General features: G+C 43.2%; 2 protein-coding genes across 3 annotated transcripts in view; one reads left to right on the forward strand and one right to left on the reverse strand.

Moving 5' to 3' along the window:
- The window catches only part of CEP55 (centrosomal protein 55), a 195025-nt gene that overhangs the window by 112377 nt on the left and 58773 nt on the right, over window positions 1–23875 (reverse strand). For both annotated transcript variants that reach the window (XM_085606124.1, XM_085606125.1), the window contains 3 exons: window positions 22476–22670; window positions 16385–16651; window positions 7552–7617 (listed from right to left, as the gene is read on the reverse strand). In XM_085606124.1, coding sequence (XP_085462250.1) covers window positions 7552–7617; window positions 16385–16651; window positions 22476–22658 — 516 coding nt within the window. In that variant the 5' untranslated portion in view covers window positions 22659–22670. The remainder of the gene's footprint in view (window positions 1–7551; window positions 7618–16384; window positions 16652–22475; window positions 22671–23875) is intronic.
- Window positions 1–23875, forward strand: part of LOC146867463 (uncharacterized) — a 67949-nt gene that overhangs the window by 2858 nt on the left and 41216 nt on the right. The gene's annotated exons all lie outside the window — the stretch shown is intronic.

Genomic DNA, 23875 nt, shown 5'->3' on the forward strand with positions numbered 1-23875 from the left:
TCTGAAACAACATTTTCAGCGCATCAGAACTGCTGCAGTCCTGTCCCAATTTCAAAAAGAACTGAAGAAGGCACCTCTTTAAAGAACACTTCGTCACAATGCAATAACAGTCCACTTCTGCCCCAGGACCACAGCTATTTCTCCAATCCCTTGTTGACTTCAACTTTACCTTGGGCAGAGTAAAGCGAGCAGCCCGCTGCCTTTTGGATAGGTTTGTGCTATGCAAATATAATATACATAAAGAAAGCGTTTTCAAATGTAAAGTGTCTGTGTCACACACTACATTCTAAGCGCTCAGATACCCTAAAGGAGACATGGCTCTACTCCAGAAGGCGAGGGAGACTAAAGGAAGTCATGAGACTAAAGTAAAACACCACAAGGAATGTTTACACAGAGGTGTGCATTTCTTTGAGCTTTATATTTCTTGCTCAACAGTTCAATTAATAGAAGTTTCAAGTGGTAAAAACCTTATAAAACAAGAACCTCCACATGCCATCTGCAGCAGCAGCTGGCTTCAGCTTCCTATTAAACATTTCAAATTGAAGAGTCATTCCCTGTACTTGTGTTAGCACAACATCAGAGAAACAAAAGTATGCTGTGAGCAGGTCAGGAAAGGCAACATGTTGTCTTTGCCTGTCTGCACAGAAGAGGCAGACAGTGGCGCTCTGGCAAACAAATACACTTACTCCTCATTTAAAACAGCATTAATTTTGTTAAAGGTCGTTTCCAATTATATAAAATGTGTAGCTAGGTAAAATTTGACGAGTTGGGGACTGCAATAAGCTCTAACCAGACTGAGTTTCTAATCATTCATAACAATGCTCTCTCTTTCTGCAGAGTTGTCTACTGTGCATGTATCTCCAGTCACAGATGTGATAGATATTATTTTAAATGCGCTAGAAGGGCCAATAGGTGGCACCCAAATGCTTCTGTATTACAAAGTGGCCACAAGAGGTCACTGAAAGATGCTTACCACACACACTTTGCACTGCATACCAGTCTACTTTATGAGGCTAAATAAGAGTGCTTTTCTTGTGAAAACCACTCATTGGCCCGGTCTAAAGCCGGCAGATGGGACTGGTGCTCCATGGTTGAAATCTTGGAAAAGTGATTCACCTGATAGCAGAATGTGCCATCATCTAGAGTCAGAACGATTTTAAACACAACCTTGCAAATGGGTTTTAAGGGGGTTATCTCCGAGGACTATTTTCGGAGATTAGATAGAAAAGCATTACCCAGACAACCGAGTATTTGGAAGGTTTTTGTTAAATGGTCTTTACCCGTGAGACAATAGGCTGATAATAAACAGGGTACTATTAGTGAGCCCACGTAGCCTCTACGATCTAAGCGATGCAGAATTGTAGCGGTCTCGAAGGAATGTCACTGTCCAACTCAGTTGTTTATCAGCCTATTGTCTCACTGGTAAAAACCTGAGAGTATACCATTAAATCTTGTGTTATCATTGATGCTTTCACTTGGTGGTCTTTAGCACTTCACAGAGGAATTTATCTCTGCCATCAATTTTATTTTAAGTCAAGGCATAAGTTCCCCCAGGTCATTCTCCATCCTGATGAGACCCATATACAACTTACAGGGTCGAAACGCCGTTAACATTATTTTCAAAGGGTTGTTCTAAATTAGTGAGGGAAGTGCTACATAAGAAGAGCAGTTTTATATAGTTAGGGACAGGACAGTGAAATATTCGCATGAGAGAATGTGAAGCAGTGACATGGTGTTTTTCATCATCAGTAAAAGTGTCTTGTATGAACCTATTTGTTCTCCAGATGTTCCTACCCCCTATAAATCTCATGGCATCGTCGTCAAATATATTTGATGATGCTATGCCAGAAGAGCAGGCCTGCTTTACATGTGGATGAGGTTGGTGGAGACTTGCACTGTTTGATCATCAGGTTATCTATGGCTTCTTTAAGTTGTATTTATTGAGAACATCGCGTTCAAAACCTGGTTATTCCCCTTTGATATCCGAACAATGAAAAAACTAATTTTGTTTTTACTGCTTTGGTGTCAGAGCAGTGAAAAAAAGGGCCCTCCAAACCTGTCTGCACGCTCTCTCTCTTAGGGAGATCGCATGGCATGGAGGCAAATTCTGGAAAGGATTGTAAAAATTCAGAACTCTGGGTCAAAACTCAGGACAAAAGGTCTATTTTAGGGACACATCCGAGGAGAGGCCATTCCCATACTTTATTAGTGCATTTATTTATTATATTGTACTATTTAGTCACTATTCTCTGTATGTGATAGTCTCTGGATATGCGGCATTAAATTGGTACGTTATGTCCTTATTCAATAGTGAATATAATCCTGTGAGCACGGTATCGAGGGCATCCCCCAGTCTAAATTTACCCAATCTTTCTTGGAGATGAAGCCACAGCGAAATGTCAATTATGTTTCTAAACATTTTAAAGCCCATGGCAAATAGTTTGGGAAACATTAAGGTGAGGGACTTTTTCACCTTCTGCTAGTTTGGACAAGTTGAAAAAAAAAAAACATCTGGCTCACCTCGCGTGCCACTGGAAGTTAAACCTAAAATAATTAATGAGGCAGAACAAATGTGGGTGACCGTCTTAAACCTAATTTTCAGATGCGAGGTACCCACAGCTTGTTTGTACCCTCACAGCACTAGAGTGCGCATCTGGGAATCTACATTTATCTCAGAATTCAGAGAACGAACTACCAGCCAAAGAGAACTGAAGAACAGGATGAAACTGAGATCAGAAGAGGGATCCAGAGCAACTGATTCAAAGGTTTTTTGTTAAGAACCGGACAAGTAATGAAGAGAAGAACAAGGTGGGACAATTCCTTAAATCAACCAAGATGGGTCCTTCATGAGTATTGGAAAGTATTGCATATCTGGACAGTAGTCTCCGCACAGAGGCCTGGCACAGAAGAGACCCTGTTAAGTGGTTGAGCAAGCAGCACTCACCCACCCTGGAAACTCTGCCGGTGTAATGGTCTAGACGTGTTTGTCAAGGGCAAGCAGTGGCCGATACCTTGGAAGGTTATGCCCTGGGCAGTTCCCACTCTGTCCATGTCTTAAAATGGTTCTGCAGTAGACCCAAGCCAGTGATCTGGCTCATTCCTAAGTGCCAAAGAACATGCAGAGTCTTCAAAATATTAGGGACGTAAATTGCACAACAAACAAAATGTAAGACTGATAAAGATTTTAAAATGTAAGAATTGTTTAACATATGGCATTGCTTCAATTAATACACTAGATGACAACATTGCATTGACATTTGAAGTGAAACTTTCTAAACAAACTTTAAAACATTTATTAACCCTTCTTCCTGACCTCGCTATGAACGAACAAAGTGATCCAATTGTCTGGTGTCTCGAACATCATGGGCAATATTACTGTTATGGACGGTGGAACATTACGGCTATTAAAATATATACAAGTGAGTTCTTTGTAAAGAATCCATCTTGAACTGAATTGTTTGAAAGTGCTCTCAAATGTCACTATCAGGTAAATTAGACACATTAAGTAAATTGATTTGACAAGGATCACACAACTTAGTCATGCAGGGAATCCGTGATTTGAGCCCAGGCTTTCCAGTCACACTTAGTGCAATTAAGCAACTGGCTAGATTAATTCATTTTTCTCAATCCCCTTTAACACGAGTGGATAGTGTTTTTTTTTACCATTCTGTCAGATGATGGGTATACTGTGTTAAATAAATATAATCACAGGTTAATTTGATAAAATATAAAAAATAAAGTACATAGTGAAAGTAAGGTAAGGCAGGACATCATATGCTAATATCACTGCCCTTTTCATATATTACATAGCTTTTCAATGCAGCTGTCTAAGTACATAAAATAAAGTATGGATACTGTGATCTGGTGCAATGGGGAAGGGGTCAGTGAGCACAGAGGGAGAATCAAATTAATGGCTAAAAATAGCAAAATATTCTGTAACTATTTTGTTGATTTTTCGCCATAAGGTAATCTGCTTACTACTAAAATCTATACTTTTGAAGCACTTTTTTTCTTTTTTTTACCTTTAACCTAAAATATTTTGATCATTTTGTGGCAGCTTATATTATATTGTGTGTTTCAAGTTTAAAATAATGGCTTGCACATTCACAATGCTTTCTGGGACATGCCGGGACCCCCTAGCACTAAAAATACAAAAGTCACTTTTGCCTGCTACACCAAACGAGATTTGATTCTATGAGCCTCTGGTTGTATAAATAGTCATCTGCAGTGATTGCATAAACTAATAGAGGTTTTGTAACTTAAAATAGTGCATTTCCCACTGATTAGTTTAACTTTCATTTACTTTTCATTTCAGGTGTGTTACGTTATACCTGATGCAAGCATTTTTTATAACTGCCTATTCAAACACACACTCCGCAGGTCAGCTTGGAACACCCTTACAATATCTAATATAAAGTAAATATCTTTGTCATTCGGAAGTTTCAAATGACTCCATTAGTTCACACTTATAGCGGCGTACAAGCAGCTTTGACATTTGCAGATAAACAAATTGCACACATTTGCATTTGTTTGTGTCGCACCCTGGCAAGAAGGCACGTTTCTTGTTTAGATTTCTGCCTCTCCCTGGGATCACAGCACAGGAGACTCCCTCCCTTTCACTTCTTCTAGGATGTCTCAACCATTGGAATTAGCATTTATTGGTTACCTGAAAGGCTAAAATTACAAACAAATACTGTGCGTTATAACATAAATCATGGACATTAGGGTTAAATAATGGATGGGTGATCACTCTACTCGCGTGCTTTTTGTTTGGTGACCTGAAGCTGCCCGGGTCCCCAAAGGCCCGGGGAATAGGGGTGTCACTCCTGTACCACCAAACACCATCTCCCCTGTCAGGGTGAGTATCTGCAGACCTGCTGTGACAAGGAAATGTACCCTGAGCTGACAAGTTGCTGTCATGGAGCCATTGGAAGCACAGCACTGGCTGTTTGCTTTCAGTGTGAGAGCATAGAGCGCCGGGTTGGATGGGGGGGGCTGGGGGGGGCGGAGATGTAGGGTGGCGCGAGCACACCATGTTAGGATGTTAGGATATTTTGTGTTTTGGCATGGGGTGAGGAGAGGAAATGAGCAAAGGGGGTGCTGGAGGTGGCATGACGGCATGTCGTTATTTTTGTACGTGAGGGCATCCTATTTCTGAGGGTGGATACCTAGGGTGACAGGACACTAGGTACCACTGGGGGTTATATTTGGTTTGGGGACAGATGGATAACAATGAATCTGATGGAGGTGTGTGGTGAGACACCGGGCAAGTTTTAGATATTTGGGTGGTGATGGGGACGGTAATATGGACGAGTGGTGTGGTGATTGGCAGGACTCCAGGTGATATAAAAAAAATAAAAAAAATTATATAATATTTGTGTGGGGTTCTCAGGATAACAGATTATACATTCGCTCCCCCATGTCCCCTTATCTGAGCAGGGGAAAGGGTCACGGGGCATACATGGCATAAACTTGTAGATCGATTTCTGTGAAGAAAGGGAATGTTTTTCACTTCTTCAGGGCTTTCATAGACAGTGTATTCTCATTTGAACCATCAATTAATAAACCTTAGTTCAACAGGTATTTATATCAAGTTCCTAGATCAATTTGTTATCCTCTGAGATGCCGGATGAGTCTTAACTGAATGACTGTCACTCTTTCCCCCTTCTTTACAGCAACATAGACCATAACAAATTGATCATTGTCCCATTTCACAGGGGGCCAGGGCAATTAGCATATGCTGTAGCACACAGAGTCCCTGTCCTGGATATTTGTCATACATCAACAGGGGCATGAGTGCTCTTGTTCACAATGCACAACAACCATGACAGTCTGATTCGATGGGAAGGACATTCTGTTCTCTTTGGCTGGTAGTTCGTTCTCTGAATTCTGAGATAAATGTAGATTCCCAGATGCGCACTCTAGTGCTGTGAGGGTACAAACAAGCTGTGGGTACCTCACATCTGACATTAGGTTTAAGAGGGTCACCCACATTTGTTCTGCTTCATTAATTCTTTTAGGTTTAACTTCCAGTGGCGGGCGAGGTGAGCCAGATGTTTTTTTTTCAACTTGTCCAAACTAGCAGAAGGTGAAAAAGTCCCTCACCTTAATGTTTCCCAAACTATTTGCCATGGGCTTTAAAATGTTTAGAAACATAATTGACATTTCGCTGTGGCTTCATCTCCAAGAAAGATTGGGTAAATTTAGACTGGGGGATGCCCTCGATACCGTGCTCACAGGATTAAATTCACTATTGAACAAGGACATAACGTACCAATTTAATGCCGCATATCCAGAGACTATCACATACAGAGAATAGGGACTAAATAGTACAATATAATAAATAAATGCACTAATAAAGTATGGGAATGGCCTCTCCTCGGATGTGTCCCTAAAATAGACCTTTTGTCCTGAATTTGTCCTGAGTTCTGAATTTTTACAATCCTTTCCAGAATTTGCCTCCATGCCATGCGATCTCCCTAAGAGAGAGAGCGCGCAGACACAGGTTTGGAGGGCCCTTTTTTTTCACTGCTCTGACACCAAAGCAGTAAAAACAAAATTAGTTTTTTCATTGTTCGGACATCAGAGGGGAATAACCAGGTTTTGAACGCGATGTTCTCAATAAATACAACCTAAAAAAGCCATAGGTAACCTGATGATCAAACAGTGCAAGTCTCCACCAACCTCATCCACATGTAAAGCAGGCCTGCCCTTCTGGCATAGCATCATCAAATATATTTGACGACGATGCCATGAGATTTATTGGGGGTAGGAACATCTGGAGAACAAATAGGTTCATACAGGACACTTTTACTGATGTTGGAAAACACCATGTCACTGCTTCACATTCTCTCATGCGAATATTTCACTGTCCTGTCCCTAACTATATAAAACTGCTCTTCCTATGTAGCACTTCCCTCACTAATTTAGAACAACCCTTCAAAGGATTGGGAAGCAGCCAATAGCCTCAATTACCAGCCAATTTGTTAGCTCAGCGAGATGAATGATCGATGTTGCAGCAGACAGTGATCATTAGGCATAGAGTTAAAATGACAGCATGGCCAGACTCTGCCATCGATCCTCTAAAGATTGGTAGTGGGAGTACAACTGCCTAGGTAATAGTGATATTTAAAACGTGCTGACATGCAATACCATGATATACACTATATGTATGAAGCAACTGTTATTGTGAAGGCATTTGCATTAGATCAGGTTCTGTGTAGTACTTTTAATTTAGAAGTACAAATGAATATAGGAAAATACAAACAATCTGGTATGTGAAATGCCATGGGTAATGCATTATATTTAGCATCTATAATATATATATTTTTTTTAGTAACAACAAATATGGTGTTCAACAAAATTATTAATGAAATAGAGAGCAGGGTGTGGTTTCCATAAACCAATGTTACCACAGATTTCTACTTCAAACAAGGAAGTGACTGACTTGAATTAGAACATATAAAACACATTGAAGCAGAAAAGGTAGGACTCAAAAAATTACTTCAAGAAAATGGTAGTCTTCTAAATGTTAGCCCTTTTAATACTTACATCTTTTAGCTGGCTTTCAATTACATTTTGTTCCACTGCCGCCCCACTTTGGCCTGCACTGCTTTCCTAAAAAAAAAAAAAAAAAAAAAAAAAAACTGTTTAAACTAGCAAATCATGCAACTATGGGGATGATCAATAGACATGAAGTCATAATAATTACATGAATCTAATAGAAATTGCACATCATAATCACTCAATTTGGCCTGCTCATCCTTTCCTAGCTTATGGCATTAGAGTTCACAAATGCGTGCTCCATTTTTAGGTCTTGCCAGCTATACTGTAGGCTTGTCTGTTGTCGAAGACCTTTTGTGAAAAATACCAATACTTACAACTGCCTTTGGGTCAGTGCATTACTTACCAATGACTGGCGTTTTGGCCAATGCCTTTCCTTCCTCTTATGTTTCCCTTAAGTATAGTTTTTTTTTTTTTTTTACCATTCTTTCGATTCTATGACTTCTTTCCTAGTATCCCTCCATTCAGGGGACTACTTTTTTTTGTTGCAGCACTTCCAGCGAGTACTTTTTTTTGCTCTCTCACTCATGTGCTGCCTCCCCACTGACATCCCTATGCTGTGTTACAACCCAACTCAGCCGTTGCTTCTCCCATCCCAACCTGCTCCCCTTTGGCCTGTGTTGCTCCCCCATCTCCCTTTCAGCTCATCGGTTGCTTCTTCCGCACCTCCCATCCTCTTATGCTTCTTACTTTATTACATTTGTATTTTGTAATTAAACTTGTTTTGGGACTATTTGTTTTTAATGTCCGCAAATGTATCGCCCTTTAGTTGACTTGTTATACACAACTCATTTATTTCTTTGAGGGCTGTCTTGCTCCTCAAGGTAAACTATTAAAGGTGAGCCACAGCTATCCTTGTTGAAACCAGCTAGACTGTGTGGACCCCCGTTTTGGCAGTGCTTTATTCATTATTCATTGACAGCCCATGTCAACATTCCCCATAGATCCCGCTTGTAAACTGTAGAGATACTCATTGAGGTATTGGTCGTGTATTATTATTATTAAATTTAATTTATATTGCGCACAGCTACCCTTTGCAGGGTTTCCCGGCGCAGACTATATGAAAAGCTGTACATTTAGACCTTTACTCGACTGAAAATGGCTTTGCATTCATTTTAGCTGTTTTGGCGCTACATTCCAAGGAACCGAATCTCGTTTTGCAGAATCCTTCTGTCCTGGTTGAGTTGATGTGGGCTCTGCAGTTTAGAAGGCCAACATGTCTCCTGTGTAACTAACAATGGAGAGTGAGTCGGTGGTATAAGGTATACAAATCTCCCTCCTTGTCCTGACACAGAAATTCAGACAAAGTACTGCAACCTTGCATTTATCTGTAAATGTTAACATACAAGAGAGGTTGAAGCACTTCCTGTACAGGTCTTCTTGGATCTATATAAAAAAGGAGGCAAACCACTCGCCCACTAAGAGTCGCAAACCTTCATCCCAGGGTTCCGCTCCTCACCAGCAACAATTGTTGATGGGTGGGCTCTCCACTAGTTCTATTTTTGTTGTTTTGAATGTTAGGACAATTAATTATGGATTACACTCCCAGCATCCTAGGCAAGTCAAATTTTACCTAGCAGGGATCTCAGGGGAAATTACATTTTCTAGTGGTGGGTTGAGATATTGTAACCTCCGTGGTACAAGATTAAAAATAAGACGTATAGGCTATTGGAGCCCTTTTAGTTGTTGTAGCTCCGTAATACAGGTCAGGGGCATTTGTCATATCTATCAGACTCATAATACCCTTTGTGCACTGCATGTTCGCCCTCAGCTATATTATGGAAAGCTAAGAGAGCAGGAAAGGGTGTGAGCGAGTGATGCCTAGTGCCAGCTTAAACTGGACAGCTTGGTTAGTTCACTTACGGACATTTTGGGTAAATAAAATACAGAGGTATGTCCCTTTACAGCAAGTAAAAACACACAATGATTTGAAGAGGTGGGTCAGTATCTCAGACTCTATGAAGCCTTATTGTCAATATCCTCTAAAACACACTCATCAACACATGTGGAAAAAGTCAGATTGGGACTTGGAAGGCATCAAGAATGGTATGTCTGCAGCCATTGACAGAATAAGAACATATTCATGGATATTATTCCTAGCAGGCGAGAAGAACGAAGATAGGCAAGGCAACACACACTGAAGGCCATGTTGAGAGTGTGGCAAGCTAGAGTCATCGCAGATAGCCTGGTTCTGAGTAGGCTTAAGAGAGTTATTCCGGCTAATTTACATATGAAAGTTATATAGCTCTCCCATCGAAGACACCACAGCACACCGTCATAATACACTTTAAGCATGAGCACCTTAGTAAAAGAAACCTTCCACAAATGCCAACTGTCCCAAGCCACTAGTGGAGGAGGCACTCCTGTTCTGGTGTGAACCGTAAAAGAATATGGCCAACTGTGTTTAAAAATATCCAATGGTCTTCATAGACGCGTACTGAAGTATCTCGTTTTTGAAATAGTGCAAATCAACAGCATTTGAAAATGTGAAATCAACGAGAGAAAACATTATCTGCATGTGGTCTACCTTTCACCTTCAAGGCTGTCAACAGTCCACCAATTAGAAGGAGTGAATTTTAACAATACATATATCTGTGAATACAACATGACAAGCTCACACTCTGCTGCGCTCAAGACAACAGGGAAGTAGAGAGATTCATGAAAACCAGTCAGCACTGAACAAACTATCAATATTGAATGGACCATCTACAATTTCCTGCGGATTAAAAGAAACAATCCCTGAACCACAGAGAATGCATTCCTGCATCCCAAGATCCCTGTAATGGACGCTCGGTGACGATACAACAAGGATATGGTTGAGGAGAGGTGGAAGGCCAACCAGTGTTGTGAAAGGAGATCGAGTTCTAATGAAGACTCACCAAGATGAAAATAAAGGATCGGATTAGTGTGCGGCTCATGCACAGTGACAAAGGTTAAAGGCACCATGATAACAGTAACACACGTATACAAATATAACTAAAAATGTGTCAGTGTTTAAGTGGCTGAGAACATCTGATCAGACAAAAGAAAATGCAACAAAAGATGTAGAGGAGGATCCAATTTAACGGAATACAAGAAACACACAAAAGCCAATGACAACAGCACCTCCGGAGAAACCGAGGCAGACAGTGAGAGGTCCAACAACCAGTGAACAAGAGAGTCAATATGTAGGAGAGTGGAATCTGACTAATGGTTGCCCCCAACTTTTTGCCTGGTATTTAAGTGGTTTTTGACTAGTCTTGCTGGGATCCTGCTATCCAGGACCCCAGCCTATCTGCTTTCTCCCTAAAACTGTTGTGAGTACTCTAGGTACAAACATAATTGGATGCTGGGCATGCCCTACCAGTCCCTTGTAGATGGTACCCTAGGTACCCAGGGCATGGGTCCCCCAGTAGGCCTACCAGGGCTGCAGCACTTATTGTGCCACCCTGGGACAGCCACCCAAACTGACACCACCAGGCCACTACTGTAGCCTGGGTAAGGTGGTGCTAGCACCCCTTACAGGGATGTAGGTACCCTATGTCCCATACCATTACAACACATATACTCTCATAGGTCACCCCTATGGCAGGCCCTGGTAATCCTACAGGGCTGGGTGCTGAGGTATGTGTGAGGGGGGACCCCTACGTGAGTAGGACCTCTCTGCAACCTTCGTAAAATCGTTACTGGGTTGTTTGTAGTGTAGCCATACCATATACTCTTAACCGCATTATAAGTTATTGCGTCATCGCTGTAACTTAGGAATGGCTACACAGAACCATATCGTGTTTGGTGTCAAACATGAAGGAATCATACCCCCAGTCCAGCCATGGGCATGGGGGCACGATTCCCCCTTGCTAGGAGGGTGATATGGGAAAAGCGGTAGAATTTGGACACCAATTTAAAAGTGCACATGTACCACAAAATGGCTACTGTTCGCCACCTACACGACTCTGGCTGGCTGTTGCTGGGGAAAACCCCAGCCTCGCCATCTGGACAATAGGGCTCCTGTGGCAGGGAGGTGCCAGCACCTCTCCAGACAGGATATGTGGATTGGAACAGGGTGGGTGCACCAAATGTCCTTTCAGAGTTGCACGTAGGCAGCTGCAGAGCCCCAATTCTGCATACACCGCCTGGAACCGGTTCAGGGGCGTCCTGCCCCTCGCCCAGGCGGGAAACACACAAAGGGGAGTGGGTGTAGCCACCCTTTCCCGCCTCTACTCTGATTGGTAGGCTCTCTTTTGGACCATCCCCTAATCTTGGGGATATATGGGAATAACTTTGCCCTAGAGCCTTAGATTCGTACAGGACTTCACAGAACTGACCTTCGACGAGCTGCTGCCCAGCTGACTGAAGAAATCTCCCTTGTGATAAAGGAGTTATCCCCCTGCTTGGCAGGCACCTAAAAGACTACAAGATACCCAGTTGGAACTTCGTTGCTCTCACGACCTTCGACGCCTTCCAGCAACCTCGAGGTGGGTCTCCAGTGCATCCCAGCGTCCTGCGAGTGTGCCCAGCAAGTCTGAGCACCCTGGACCACGTGGGTGTCGAGATCCCCGCATACCCCGAGACACCGGCCACCTCTTGTCCAGCACACGACCCCGACCAGTGGGGAAGTTGTGCTTTGGCCCATTTTTGAGCCAACCATCAAGCAGCATTTGTGCCGACTCTCAGCTCCCTGGCCCGCTCCGGTGGCCCGTGGGAGCCCTTTTACGCACTCCATTTTGCTGCCTTCCGCGGTCCCTTGTCTCTCGACTTGTGGGCCCTGACGGAGGACAATCTTCTTCTCCAAGAGTTCCCCTGGTTGCTCCAGGCCTGCTCTACGCTCCCTGCAAAGGAGAGCACCCTCAGACCTCGTGGGTCTGCACCAGCAGCTGCTTTGTTCATCTTGCGTGGGTTGCGGTTGCCAATGCTTAGTGGATCCAATCGGGACACTAACACCGCAGCGACCCTCAGCCGACGTGGGACAGTCGCCCTCCAGAAGCTGGCCTTCCTTGAAGCCTCCCGGAGTTCGTGACTGCAGAGCCCAGCTGTACCTTCCACACCTGAAGCACCCGACATCCACGAGTTCCTTCCTGTGAGCTCCCTGGTCACTGTGCTGTGACCCAGACTCTGTCCCCTCTGCTTTCAGGTTCATCTTTGTCTTTTCTTCAACTTTAATCTTCACGACTTCATCGACACTTCCAGATAGCAGCAGTTTGGACTCCTTTTCCATAGAAAATCAGCCCGCGACCCGACACCAGAATCGACCTATGCACCCGGCTTCCCTGGGGCAGGTAACAGTGGTACTTCGGTACTTCCGTGGTGGTGGGCTCTCCAAAGCCTTAAGTCTCAAGCCTTAACTTTGTACTGTTGTTAGAAGTGTCCTTAAACCTTAATTATTCAACCGCGACATTCTCCATAGGCTAACAGTGCGATCCCGATAGCAACTTCTCGCACTGCACACGCCTCCCGTGGGTCCCCTTCCTCTTAACTGTGGGTGGATTCTTAAGGGGCCAGCGATCCTGAATGCCCTAGGCATTGCCTGTAGAATTGTCGTGGTTCTTATACCACTATTTTAGTATATGGTTTGGTCCCCCCCTGGGGCCCATTGATTTCTGTGCTATTTATTGTGTTTATAAATGCTTGTTTGAAGTGTAACTTTGCCACTAGCCACATAAAGTGACTGTGGGATTCTGTCTAGAATAAATACATATATTTTATATATATACCTGTGTGGGCTACTCTTTCATTTGGTTATTCAAGAGGTTATTATGGTAAAACAATAAGCTTAACACTCCTTCAAGACTTAGCCTGAAGGCTGCTCTCCACAGCTACCACTAGGATAGCTTTCTTTAAAGGTTGTCTTAAACCTATCATCAATAGGAGTCGAATTGGACTGGTGCAAGGTGTCCCTATAACTAGGAACAGCATATGCCAGGCCAACTTCTCACACAATATTACATCTGAGGCCTCAAGCCCAGATGTCTCAGAGACTGATAGTCTGCCTGGTGAATACTGGTTCGGAAAGACAGTCTGTAATTTGATACGGTTTTCTGTAACTAGCTGAACGGAGAGAGAGTGAGAGAGTGAGAGAGTGAGAGAGTGAGAGAGTGTGAGAGTGTGAGAGAGTGAGAGAGTGTGAGAGAGTGAGAGAGTGTGAGAGAGTGAGAGAGTGTGAGAGTGAGAGAGAGAGAAAAGGGAACTGAGAGCACGAGCTCAGTCCTGAAGTAGTAACCAAAAGTAGTATGCCCTGCCATAGGCTGCAGAAGGTGAAGAAAAGTTTGCTGACTGAAAGTGTAAATTTGTAATGAAAACTCTAGGCATGCCAGCGTAAAGAACAGGTGCCGTTAGCAGTAAAGTGCTGGTTTATTGTAGACAATAGACCTAAATGTATGCCACAGGAATGCAGCAGACGGGAGCATCCCTCAGGGTGATCACACTGAGCTGCCTTTCCAGGTAGACCACTCAACAAGACATTTCAAATAGGCTAATTTGCTTGCTGTGATGCCCCCAAGAGCCAGCTATTCAAGCAAGGCCTTTCCAACTCTGATGATGCAGCCATGTATTTGGAGCAGCATAATTTGGACCCCACCCTAACATGTCACAGAAACGCAATGTATACATGCACTTAGCACCATATAGTCTGTTTGCCTAAGTTAATGAGATGTGAAGTACTCAACTAGATTACTGAAATGAATTCACTTTAGAAACTAGAGAACCACACGTGTGCACATTAAGGTTTAGCCTAACCACGAACGAAATGTAGTTTTCATACATATTACAGATATGATTCACGTTATGTTGCATTTATTTGCAAGTACATTCATGTGTAAACATGAACTCATTTACCTAAGTTACATTTATATTGCTTTATTTATTTTGAAATTATATGTGCACATATGCTCATGTATACAAGTGCTAATTTAACTAGGCCTGAATTTGAAATGCTTTTGGTTGCCTTGCATGCTCTCTCACCTGCAGATGCAGTTTCGAGGTTTCCATTTAGAGAAAGGAGAGTTACGTATTAGAGATCGTGAGACCCAAGAAGAAAATCTTGGCAGAAATGTGAACAATTGATGAGTTAGAGAAAAGTGACTATTCATCGTGTATCAGCAACAGTGTTCTATCCAAGGTCGTCTAGATGTCCAGGTTTTGTGCGATGGGAAAATGTTGAATTGTTGCCATTGGGCATGTGAAGTGCAATTCTATTGTTTCCTGGAATGATGGTGTGAGCTTCCAGCTATGATAATGTATCTGTGTGTTAAATAATGTAAACAGTGTTAGAATGTAGAGCAGATCCCTTTTGACTTCGAGAGGTACAGACCGCTCTGCTTGCCCTATTCTTGAGTGTAAACTATATGCTAAACACTTGCTCCCTTTTAGAGGTGTGCTACTTAAATCCTCACTAAGCTGGCACCTTCCTGCTTAACGTTCCTACTCCTTAAATTCCTTTGAGATTTTTCCATTAGAACCATCCTCAATCCTTAGAGCTCCGATTAGATGACTTTCAAATTTTCGCCATTTGTACTTATGCGACTGCGCTAGGCGCATATTAATGCGTCAACTGGATTCTTTGCTGACTAACACTTCCGTTTTGAATTCTATATCAGAGATGCTTAATTTCATCGATTTGAATTGATTACTAATTTGTAATAAACCCACTTACGTTAGCCATTGATTCCCAGTCCTTATTGTGTGGTCAAGTGGGCTACACGAATTTGAATTGTATTGTTGAAAGCTAACTCCATTTTTCCTCAGTCACCCATAAGGGTCTGTCAGATGAGATTTGCACCCGTGTGCCAAGGCGCCACCACACTGCTCGATATCTGCTCTGCACATGGTCTTCCAGTAAAGAGCAGATGTCACACAGGGTGCACAAAATGAAATGAAAACCCCTGCACAGAGCAGGCTTCCCAGTTCGCGTGCCACGGCTCTAAGCAGCAGACGACCATCAGGGAATATGAACCCCCCACACTCCCTCGCCCCCCCCCCCCTACCCATGTATGTTGAAGACACCCCCAGAAGCTTTTGTTTATTTTTGGGAGAGTGAAAGGCTACCCAGGAAGGCTCCTCCTCGACTGTGGGTCAGATGGTGATGACCGGGCTCATGGCCCCACCTGTCTAGATCTCGGACAATTCTCTCACTCTGTAAAGATATTTTAAATTCGTAAGTCTGTGCATCATGTCCCTCTACCTCTTCAGATAATACGCACTGCCGCGCCCGTTTTTTTCCAGTCTCCATGCTTACTTACCAAGAGTACTGAAAGACACACCCAAAAACTCTCACCAAAATATTCGAGAACTAGAGTTACTTAACGAGCTTTTTTTCCTAGCCGCATTCGTCAAATAAATTGCTATGGCGAGTAAGTGATAGCACTGTACATTGTAAGGCAACAGTGCCATCTGCTGGGAAAAGTGCAGCACAAAAATAAGAACCACTAGATTCGGTGCTTTAATACCCAAGCACTCAAAAGGTGAAAAAAACAGCAAGCACGGTATCGGTAACCAGAAGAGGCAACTTTACTAAAATTAAAATCTCGGCTGACATCGGACCTAAAAACATATAATCCCAACCTTATACATTTTGTTAAACCTATATGTGAATTTGCAATGGTTCAAATGTCCTTTCAATTAACTTTGACCTTTTTTTCAATAATTTGGAGGCGGATTTAAGCTTTGCACATTTTTATTTAATGAATTCAATTCTTATAGAAGAAGGAGATTTTCCGTAAAGTGGTGTCATCCTGAGTACCTTGTGTGATCACAAGATCAACCAAAGTGAGATCACTGCACGTTTGCATAAACTGTACGTGCACGTGTTTCACATCAACATCGAAGAGAATCTGGTATTCTTAATTACCTGGGAAACCTGGCTGGCAATGGCTCGGTTTTCAAGCTCCACACATCTGGCGGTGACCGTGTATAGTTGTTTCTTCAGGTTGTCGGTCTCTTCAGAAAGGGACTTGTACAGTTGTTCCCGCCTCTCGGCTTCCTTCGCTTTAACCTGAGAGTTTACGGCGTCGCCATCTTTCGACTTCAGCTTCTCTTTTAAATGTAGGATTTCTTTCCTCTTCTCCGAAAGCTCCTGGCTGTTCTTTTCCTTTTCAGTTTCCAGTGCAAGTATTTTCTGTATTTAACAAATGAAGAACGTACCATTAAAGTAGTTGTATACATTCGCTAAAATGTAGCCAGCGGTTAAAACCGTATTGGAAATTTAATAGATCGGGTAGAACGCATAGACAGTATTATTCCGGTCTTCTAGCTAACGCCATGCGGCACATATAAACAAGTTACTTAACTTCGGTAACACTTTTTCTGGTGGATACAGTATCTGCCTGTGGATTCCTCACCTTTTGGATTCCTCACCTTTTGAATTATCACAGTGCGCAGCATTCCACTTTTCCGTGGAATGATGCGCATTGGGATAATTCAAAGGGCGAGGAATCAAAAGGTGAGGAATCCACATGCAGATGTATGCATCAGAAATATTTGATTCCACGCTATACAAAAAAAAAAAAAAAAAAAGAGACTGCAGTCTACTCACACACCATGCAAACCATTGCATATAAAATACACAGGATTTCATACAGCCATCTCTCCAATTCAGTCCATTCAGGTCTTGCACAAGAGTGGTTAGACCAGTGCTTCTTAAATGTTTCAGAACCACTACCCAAATTACAGAACGACAAACTTTCGCGACCCACCTACATTTAATGGACATAAGGTTGGCAATTTTTTTATGTAACGACATCGTGTGGTAGTATGCTGTCATGTATAGACAGCACATTTTCAAATGTAATGGCCACTAAATTTGCACAGGCATACAATTTAACTGAAAAATCTATTGCACACAAATGATAGTGTGGAAATTGGATTTCAGCAAATATTTATCATTTGCGTATCACCAAGTAAATTGTTTTGATCCTATTAAAATTTTTGTTTCCATCACACTTCAGAATTACAAAAAAATTTCCTCCATTTTTACTTACCTAAGTGCTGAATGTGTACAGTTCATTTACAGGTATTTACATTTTGTTGCGCATTACAAAAAACAAATAACACCCTACATACAGCCTTTCTTTTCACACTCACTGTTCGCCAGCAAGATTGCCACATAATTCACTTAAGTTTTTTCTTTGACTGCAAAGAGGAGTTCGTAAACACCAATCACTATGTTAAAAAAGTAAGCAGCGATTTGTCAAAAGACATAGCCTGACGTTTAACCCCCGTCTTTGAAGCGCAGCGAATGTGTGAAGATAATTACTGAATCTAAAGACCTCTTTATTCATTGCTTGGACTTTCACGACTCACCAAAAATCATCATGGGACTCACCAGTGGGTTTCAACCCATAGATTGGGAAACACTGGGTTTGACTAACAGCCCTGCAGTGCATCACACCAACGTGAATGCTGCCACTCTCTCACTCTGCAACCCACTCGTGCCGCAAGATCTCACATGCCCTTAAAGTCCCCACTCTCCTCAACTATAAGGATAAGGTTGAAGAAAGTTTGTCAACATCAGCCAGGACCAGTGAGTTAACCTGGAGGGTTCCTTCCCAGACCCATTATTGGGGGTAAAAATCTAATATGGGCTGCCAGGTGCCTCAGTTGGAGGACTTTAGGCGGCAAGACCTTCTTGCCATTAGCCACTGCTGAGCTTCTCTAGGTGGCAGCATTGGGTGCCATTACTGACAAAGAGAGAAGACTTATTGATCCGTGAGGTAGCCCAAACATACTGCCCACTTACAGTCCTCTCGAGGCCACGGTCCTGTGATGACACCTGAATTCAAACCCACTCCAGTCCTAACTGCGTGGTGCGACCATGTCTTGCAAGGCCAAATCCACAGTGGTTCAGGCATGTCTATGGCTTCCCTGTCCAAATCTTGGCTGCCCTGGCACGCCCATCTACCTTAGGAGGTGAGCGCATGCAGATGTGGGTCTCTCAGATCAAAACCCCATGGGCATGTATGTGTGTGCAGCAGCTGCTGCGGTCTTGCAGTTCTACTGTTCCCAGACTCCTTTAGAGTGACTTCTCCAGTTAGAAAATGTTCTCTCAAGGAAGACGTCCATCACCACCGCAAGCATATCATACACTAAGAGATGGGCTCCCACCCACCCCCAAGCCGCTTCCTCCCTCTGGTAGTCACCCTCCTACTGCAAACGACAATCTGCCACTCAGGGTAAATACAACCACAGGCACAACTATCTCACTCTTCTGGACTCTATCCCACATAAAAAGAGCTACACAACTGCAACAAAGTAAAAGCACCCATTGCTCATCAATCACAGCACGACACTCCTCCCATATAGGCAAGGCATACAACCCACAATCTTTCAACCAAGTACAATGCCTTATGAGCTTAAGCGTGCTATCGCTCACTGTTCTTCGTTAACTACAAACCTAAGCACTACAACAATACACATTAAGAGCACAACTCTGACCATAGCGAGGGTCACCAAAACTTCCCACATAGGCCACACTCTAGGCCAACACCCTTCTAATCTAGCACAACCTAACGAGTAGCATGCTGTTCAGCAATTCAGCACTTAGTCAGTGGTATGAAGAGTTATAAAAGTACAACTACAACAGACAAAATAGCAATCTGGTAACTAAGCTCTTTATAGTTAACATCATGCGAATCTGACCATATCCTGGTCCTCCACTAACCCGCATTTCGAGCAGCTTATCTGCATACAATTAAATCTACTAGGCACTCATCTCATTGACGCAGGAAGAAAACCAGAGTCACTGAGGTGTAACAGAGGTAATTCTGGATCTAATTAGAACTCAGGATAATCACCTTTAACCTTCTAAGTGTGGATGTTAGCCAATGACCGACACCCACACTACCTCCCCAGTTCTTGTGTCAGCCATAGGCCGATACTGAGGAGGTAAATAAAAGCCCCTCTGGTGCACTTCACCAGAGGGAGTTGATTATTTATTTGTTTACATCAGGCCGCTAGGAAAAAGGTTCCCGAGCATTATTTTTTTTTTTTTACTGCAATGACTATCCGCGTTCAGCTAATCAGTAGGTTTGAGATAGTACTGCTTTACGTGGGAAATCGGAGAAGGGAAATTTAAACTAACGTGTTCTAGAACTTGAATAACTGATCCCATTGATTGACAAAACGCATTAAAAAAAACTTTGAAGCGTAGCATTGGGCACAGAAGCAGGAACCATGGGCCAAATTATCTGGGCTGCTATTTGATGATATGCATGAAGGAAGCTAGTACGTCCATTATGAAGGAGACCTTTACTGGAGTTTGAAGGACAACACCCATGGGTGGCATCAAGCACTTCTGTGGCTGAATAACAAGAATGAACTAGCATTGGCATAGCCAATAGGTCTCGCATTTGGGAACCTTACAAGTGTTAGCCATGCAACAGTTGATGTTGTTGCACCAAGGATATTGTGCTGCATAACTAAATACTTATAAGGTCCCAAAAGAGAGAACTATTGGCTATGCCAATGCTTGTAGGCAGGGAGAGGTGATGACTTTACATGTGTCCCCTGTTCAGGTAGGCACTAGGTTGTCTCTCTTCAGGGTGTAGACACCTTATGAAGCAGGGAGTGGGACAAGGATGACACGGCACCTGATGAGCTACAGTAAAGCGCCATTTTCATGGATGATCTTAAGAAATGTACACACATCTTACCAGGTTTCTTTTTAGGCAGCAAGGAAAATATTTGTGGATTGCTTCTAAATTAAAAAAAAAACAAAAAAACACAAAACATGTTTTGCCATTTGCGGGCAGATATCGAGAGTGGGCACAAATGAATACAGCCAAACACCGCGTGTATTCTCCCTTACAGCAGCTCCTGCGGCCTACATGCGCGAGGTTGGCTTATTAAGAATTTGCTGAGACAGCACCTCACAAGTGCTTGAAGCTGCTTAAGGGTGACACTGGCTGTTCACCTTCTGCCGCCTGCTTCTGGAAGATACTGCAGGTGTAGCAGAGCATGGACTCACACGTGCTGCCTGCGACATGCAACACGCCTGTCACATGTCAGAGTGCCTGAAACGACACTAATGTGATTCCATGCCTGGTGTCAGATGTTCAGCTACTTCTGCTCACTCCGCTGTGAACTTTGGTTTTTGCATTTCCCATTAGATATGAAGGAGTACATCAGAACGATTACACATATCAGAATGCCAGCTGATGCAAATTAAAAATCCTGGAGAGTGGACAAACGTGACGCGTTTTGCAATGGGGACTTTGAGAGCTCGATCGGATCCAGGGTAGGATTAAATAATTGTTTCACAGAGAGTCCGAAAAATGTTAAAGTTATGCTACCAATATTCCCTTATTTGGCGTAAGATATCTCCCACTGTAAATAGAGAAACAATAGAAAGATGAAAAGTCAAGGATTCAAGCATGCGATATTCGAGTTGCTCACAGATGTCAGCCACAGCTGCGCAACCCACTCTGATGCCTCATTCCATTTACGGCAGTGTCTATCCACAGGAGTAAAGGGTCTGTGAAACCCAGAGGTGGGTATGCCCGTGTGTATTACCATGAGAAATGCTGCATGTGGAAAGTGCATGTCATATAACACATTCTAATACGGAAATCTGTTGTTGCCTCCAGCTTTTTGGCCAATTAATCTTTTCAAGCATGCTGTTCTTAAAACAATAGTTTTCTTCTGAGTGCGGTTAAGGTTTTGAAGAAGCCGCAGCAACATTATGAAGGAAACGGATGAGAAAAACACATTGGGCTTGCTTGATGGGAATAGTTTCAGCAACTAGCAACCACCAGAAAATGGAACTGTTAAGTTGTAAACAAATGAAAGAAGGGACGAAGCAACGTCTGGGAAGCCGGTAGACGAACTATGAAGGGGGCCCAGATTGGGGTTATCGGTAGGGATGATGGACCCATGGAACCCTATACGGACTCAGAGCGTGGATGTGGCCACACCAAGGGTACAGGGGATATGGATGATGTGCAGCGAGAAAGACATGCCTGGTTCACGCTGCTGCAGCAGAGATTGTCTCAGCCCTGTAGCTGGTGGCAGCGCCAGGGCTGCAACCGATCTTCCGATGGACAAGAAGAGCTTTGCCCCTTCTTACAAACACAAGCCCCCTCCCACCCCCCAAAAAGCACCACAGCTGCTCGCGCCTAACAATGACACTGGATATAAGCTACGAGGGACGGTACTTTTCAGGGCACATTGCTGCGCGCGCATCCCTCGCGTGCTTAGCACGTCATCGCGATGAAAACGAAAGTGATCGCGTTGATGTGCTAAGCACGCGAGGGATGCGCGCGCAGCAATGATTGGAGAGGTGGAGCGAGGCGCGCGTGCTTGTGCACGTAACCGCAAGCTGGTGGCCGGCGGGTAGCACTTTGAAAAGCCCCTTACTAAAGTTGAGCAAGCAGCGCAAGCGCTGCTCTAGGCTCGACCTAAAAATGGCGAGGAGAAGAGAACTACAGACAGAAGAGCAATATATCAGGCCTTTTCTCTGTGTCTTGGTGAAGGAGGATACCAGGTAGTGCTGATTGCCAGCACCAATTTTCCTCACTCTCCCAAGCACCAGATAATATTGCTCTGCATTTGTGAAACCAAGATTCTGTTGGTATAATTGGCTGATAATGGCACTTTCTGCAAGTACTTGTAACAAGAAAGGAGTCAGAAGAATTAAGTCATAACACTCACCCCATCGATTACCAAACACACAAATAACTAATGTGTGAAGAGTATGTGTGTTGATCAGAGGGACCAATTTCAGTGAAGATTCACCGGAACCATTTAAGGCGGCAGTGAAGAGTATGCTCATAATTTAAAATATTTGAAGAAAATGCTGTTTTAAAGCAGAAGGGTTTTATAAGCCAAGAAAGACAGCAAAAATATGAAATGGCCATAAGTGCATGAGAAAATAATGTAAGACAGAGCAAACAATAATTCCCGTCAGAGCTTTGTATTATCCTACAAATCTAGTTAAGCATCCTCACCTCCAGAAGCTGGCTTCTTTCCATATCGGTCAATTTGCCTTTGCCTTTAGAAATTTCCTCCACAGCCTTTTTTAGGACTGAATTTTCTTTTCTAAGTTTCTCCAAGTCTGTATCCGATTTAGAGACTGCAGCTTTGAAACCAAGCTTGTGGGTAATTAGATCTTTAGCTGTCTTCGCCGTCATTTCTGGAAGCTTCTGCAAAAAGAAACACACACTTAAATTCGAATACAACCTATTGAATCATGTAGCACTCAACTAACACGTACAGCATCCATTTTATATTTAATAATTAATTTAAACGAGCATCCCAACAAAGAGTTTACAAGCATGTACCACCTTATAAAGGCTGGAACCAGGGATGGCTAGGCTAGAGTGTGCCCCGAGTGGTTGTCCTGTAGCTGGTTCCAGGCAAAATACATATAAACTTGCACTGGGGGGCGGTCCAGCCACAAGATACCTACAGTCCTAGAAGCCTCTGATACCACCATCTGGTCAGGTCCTCTTGACCAAGAAGTAAAAGTTTAGCAAAAGACAATTGCCCTCTCAGGAGGTATGTGTTTGCTAGGCTGCAATATAGAAAGGACGCATAAACTGAATTATTATGGCTGGTACCTGACAGGATTTTTTCTGCAATTCATCAAAAACACAAGATCGCTTACGAATCTGAATATCCGGACTATACTGGACGCTGCTTCCTCCACTGAAGCTTCTGGGATGAGGCAATCCTCAAGGTGCAGAAAGCAGTAGTCTTGCTGCTGCAAAAGGCTGTCAGAAAAGGATTCTGGTAAAGATCAGAGTAGGACACCCAGGAACTAAATGGCACTGTCCTGTACTTGTTCTGGCTTCCTGCATCAGCATATGTACAGACTACAGGGGGATAAACTGGTTTAGATCATATAGTTCTAGGATACAGTGGCACACTTCTTTATATATTGCAATGAAATAGTGGACGAAGATCTCTACCCCTTTTCTGGGAACATGAACGGTTCGATTGCCCCTAAAATAAGAAGCCTCTCTACTTCCAAACGGCTCTCCAATTGCTAAATGAGGCAGATGTGGTCTAGCTAGAGGTGGCCATTAGAAAATGTGAAGCACATCCTTACTTTAGCACTGAGATGACCTATGCATCTGTGGTTATCTTGGTCCAATGGCAGTAGGGGATACAAAACTTTTCATCCTCCATTGGGGTGGAGTGCTCTTCCTGCAGCTCTGCTGAGGACAGCAGCTGGTCCGCAGGGTAGGCAATGAAACATCTTTGGCCTTTGTTGATGCCAAAGGAGTGGGCTTCTTCTTTCCCCTACAACTGACTGTTTCCTGAGGAAGAAGAGGCTTCAGCCATGGCCTTAAAAGAACATATTCTTTAATGGAAGCCTTGAAGTTATTTTGAGGCAGGAAAAAAA

Source organism: Triturus cristatus, chromosome 1_2 (assembly GCF_964204655.1).
Source record: "Triturus cristatus chromosome 1_2, aTriCri1.1, whole genome shotgun sequence".
Classification (NCBI taxonomy): domain Eukaryota; kingdom Metazoa; phylum Chordata; class Amphibia; order Caudata; family Salamandridae; genus Triturus; species Triturus cristatus.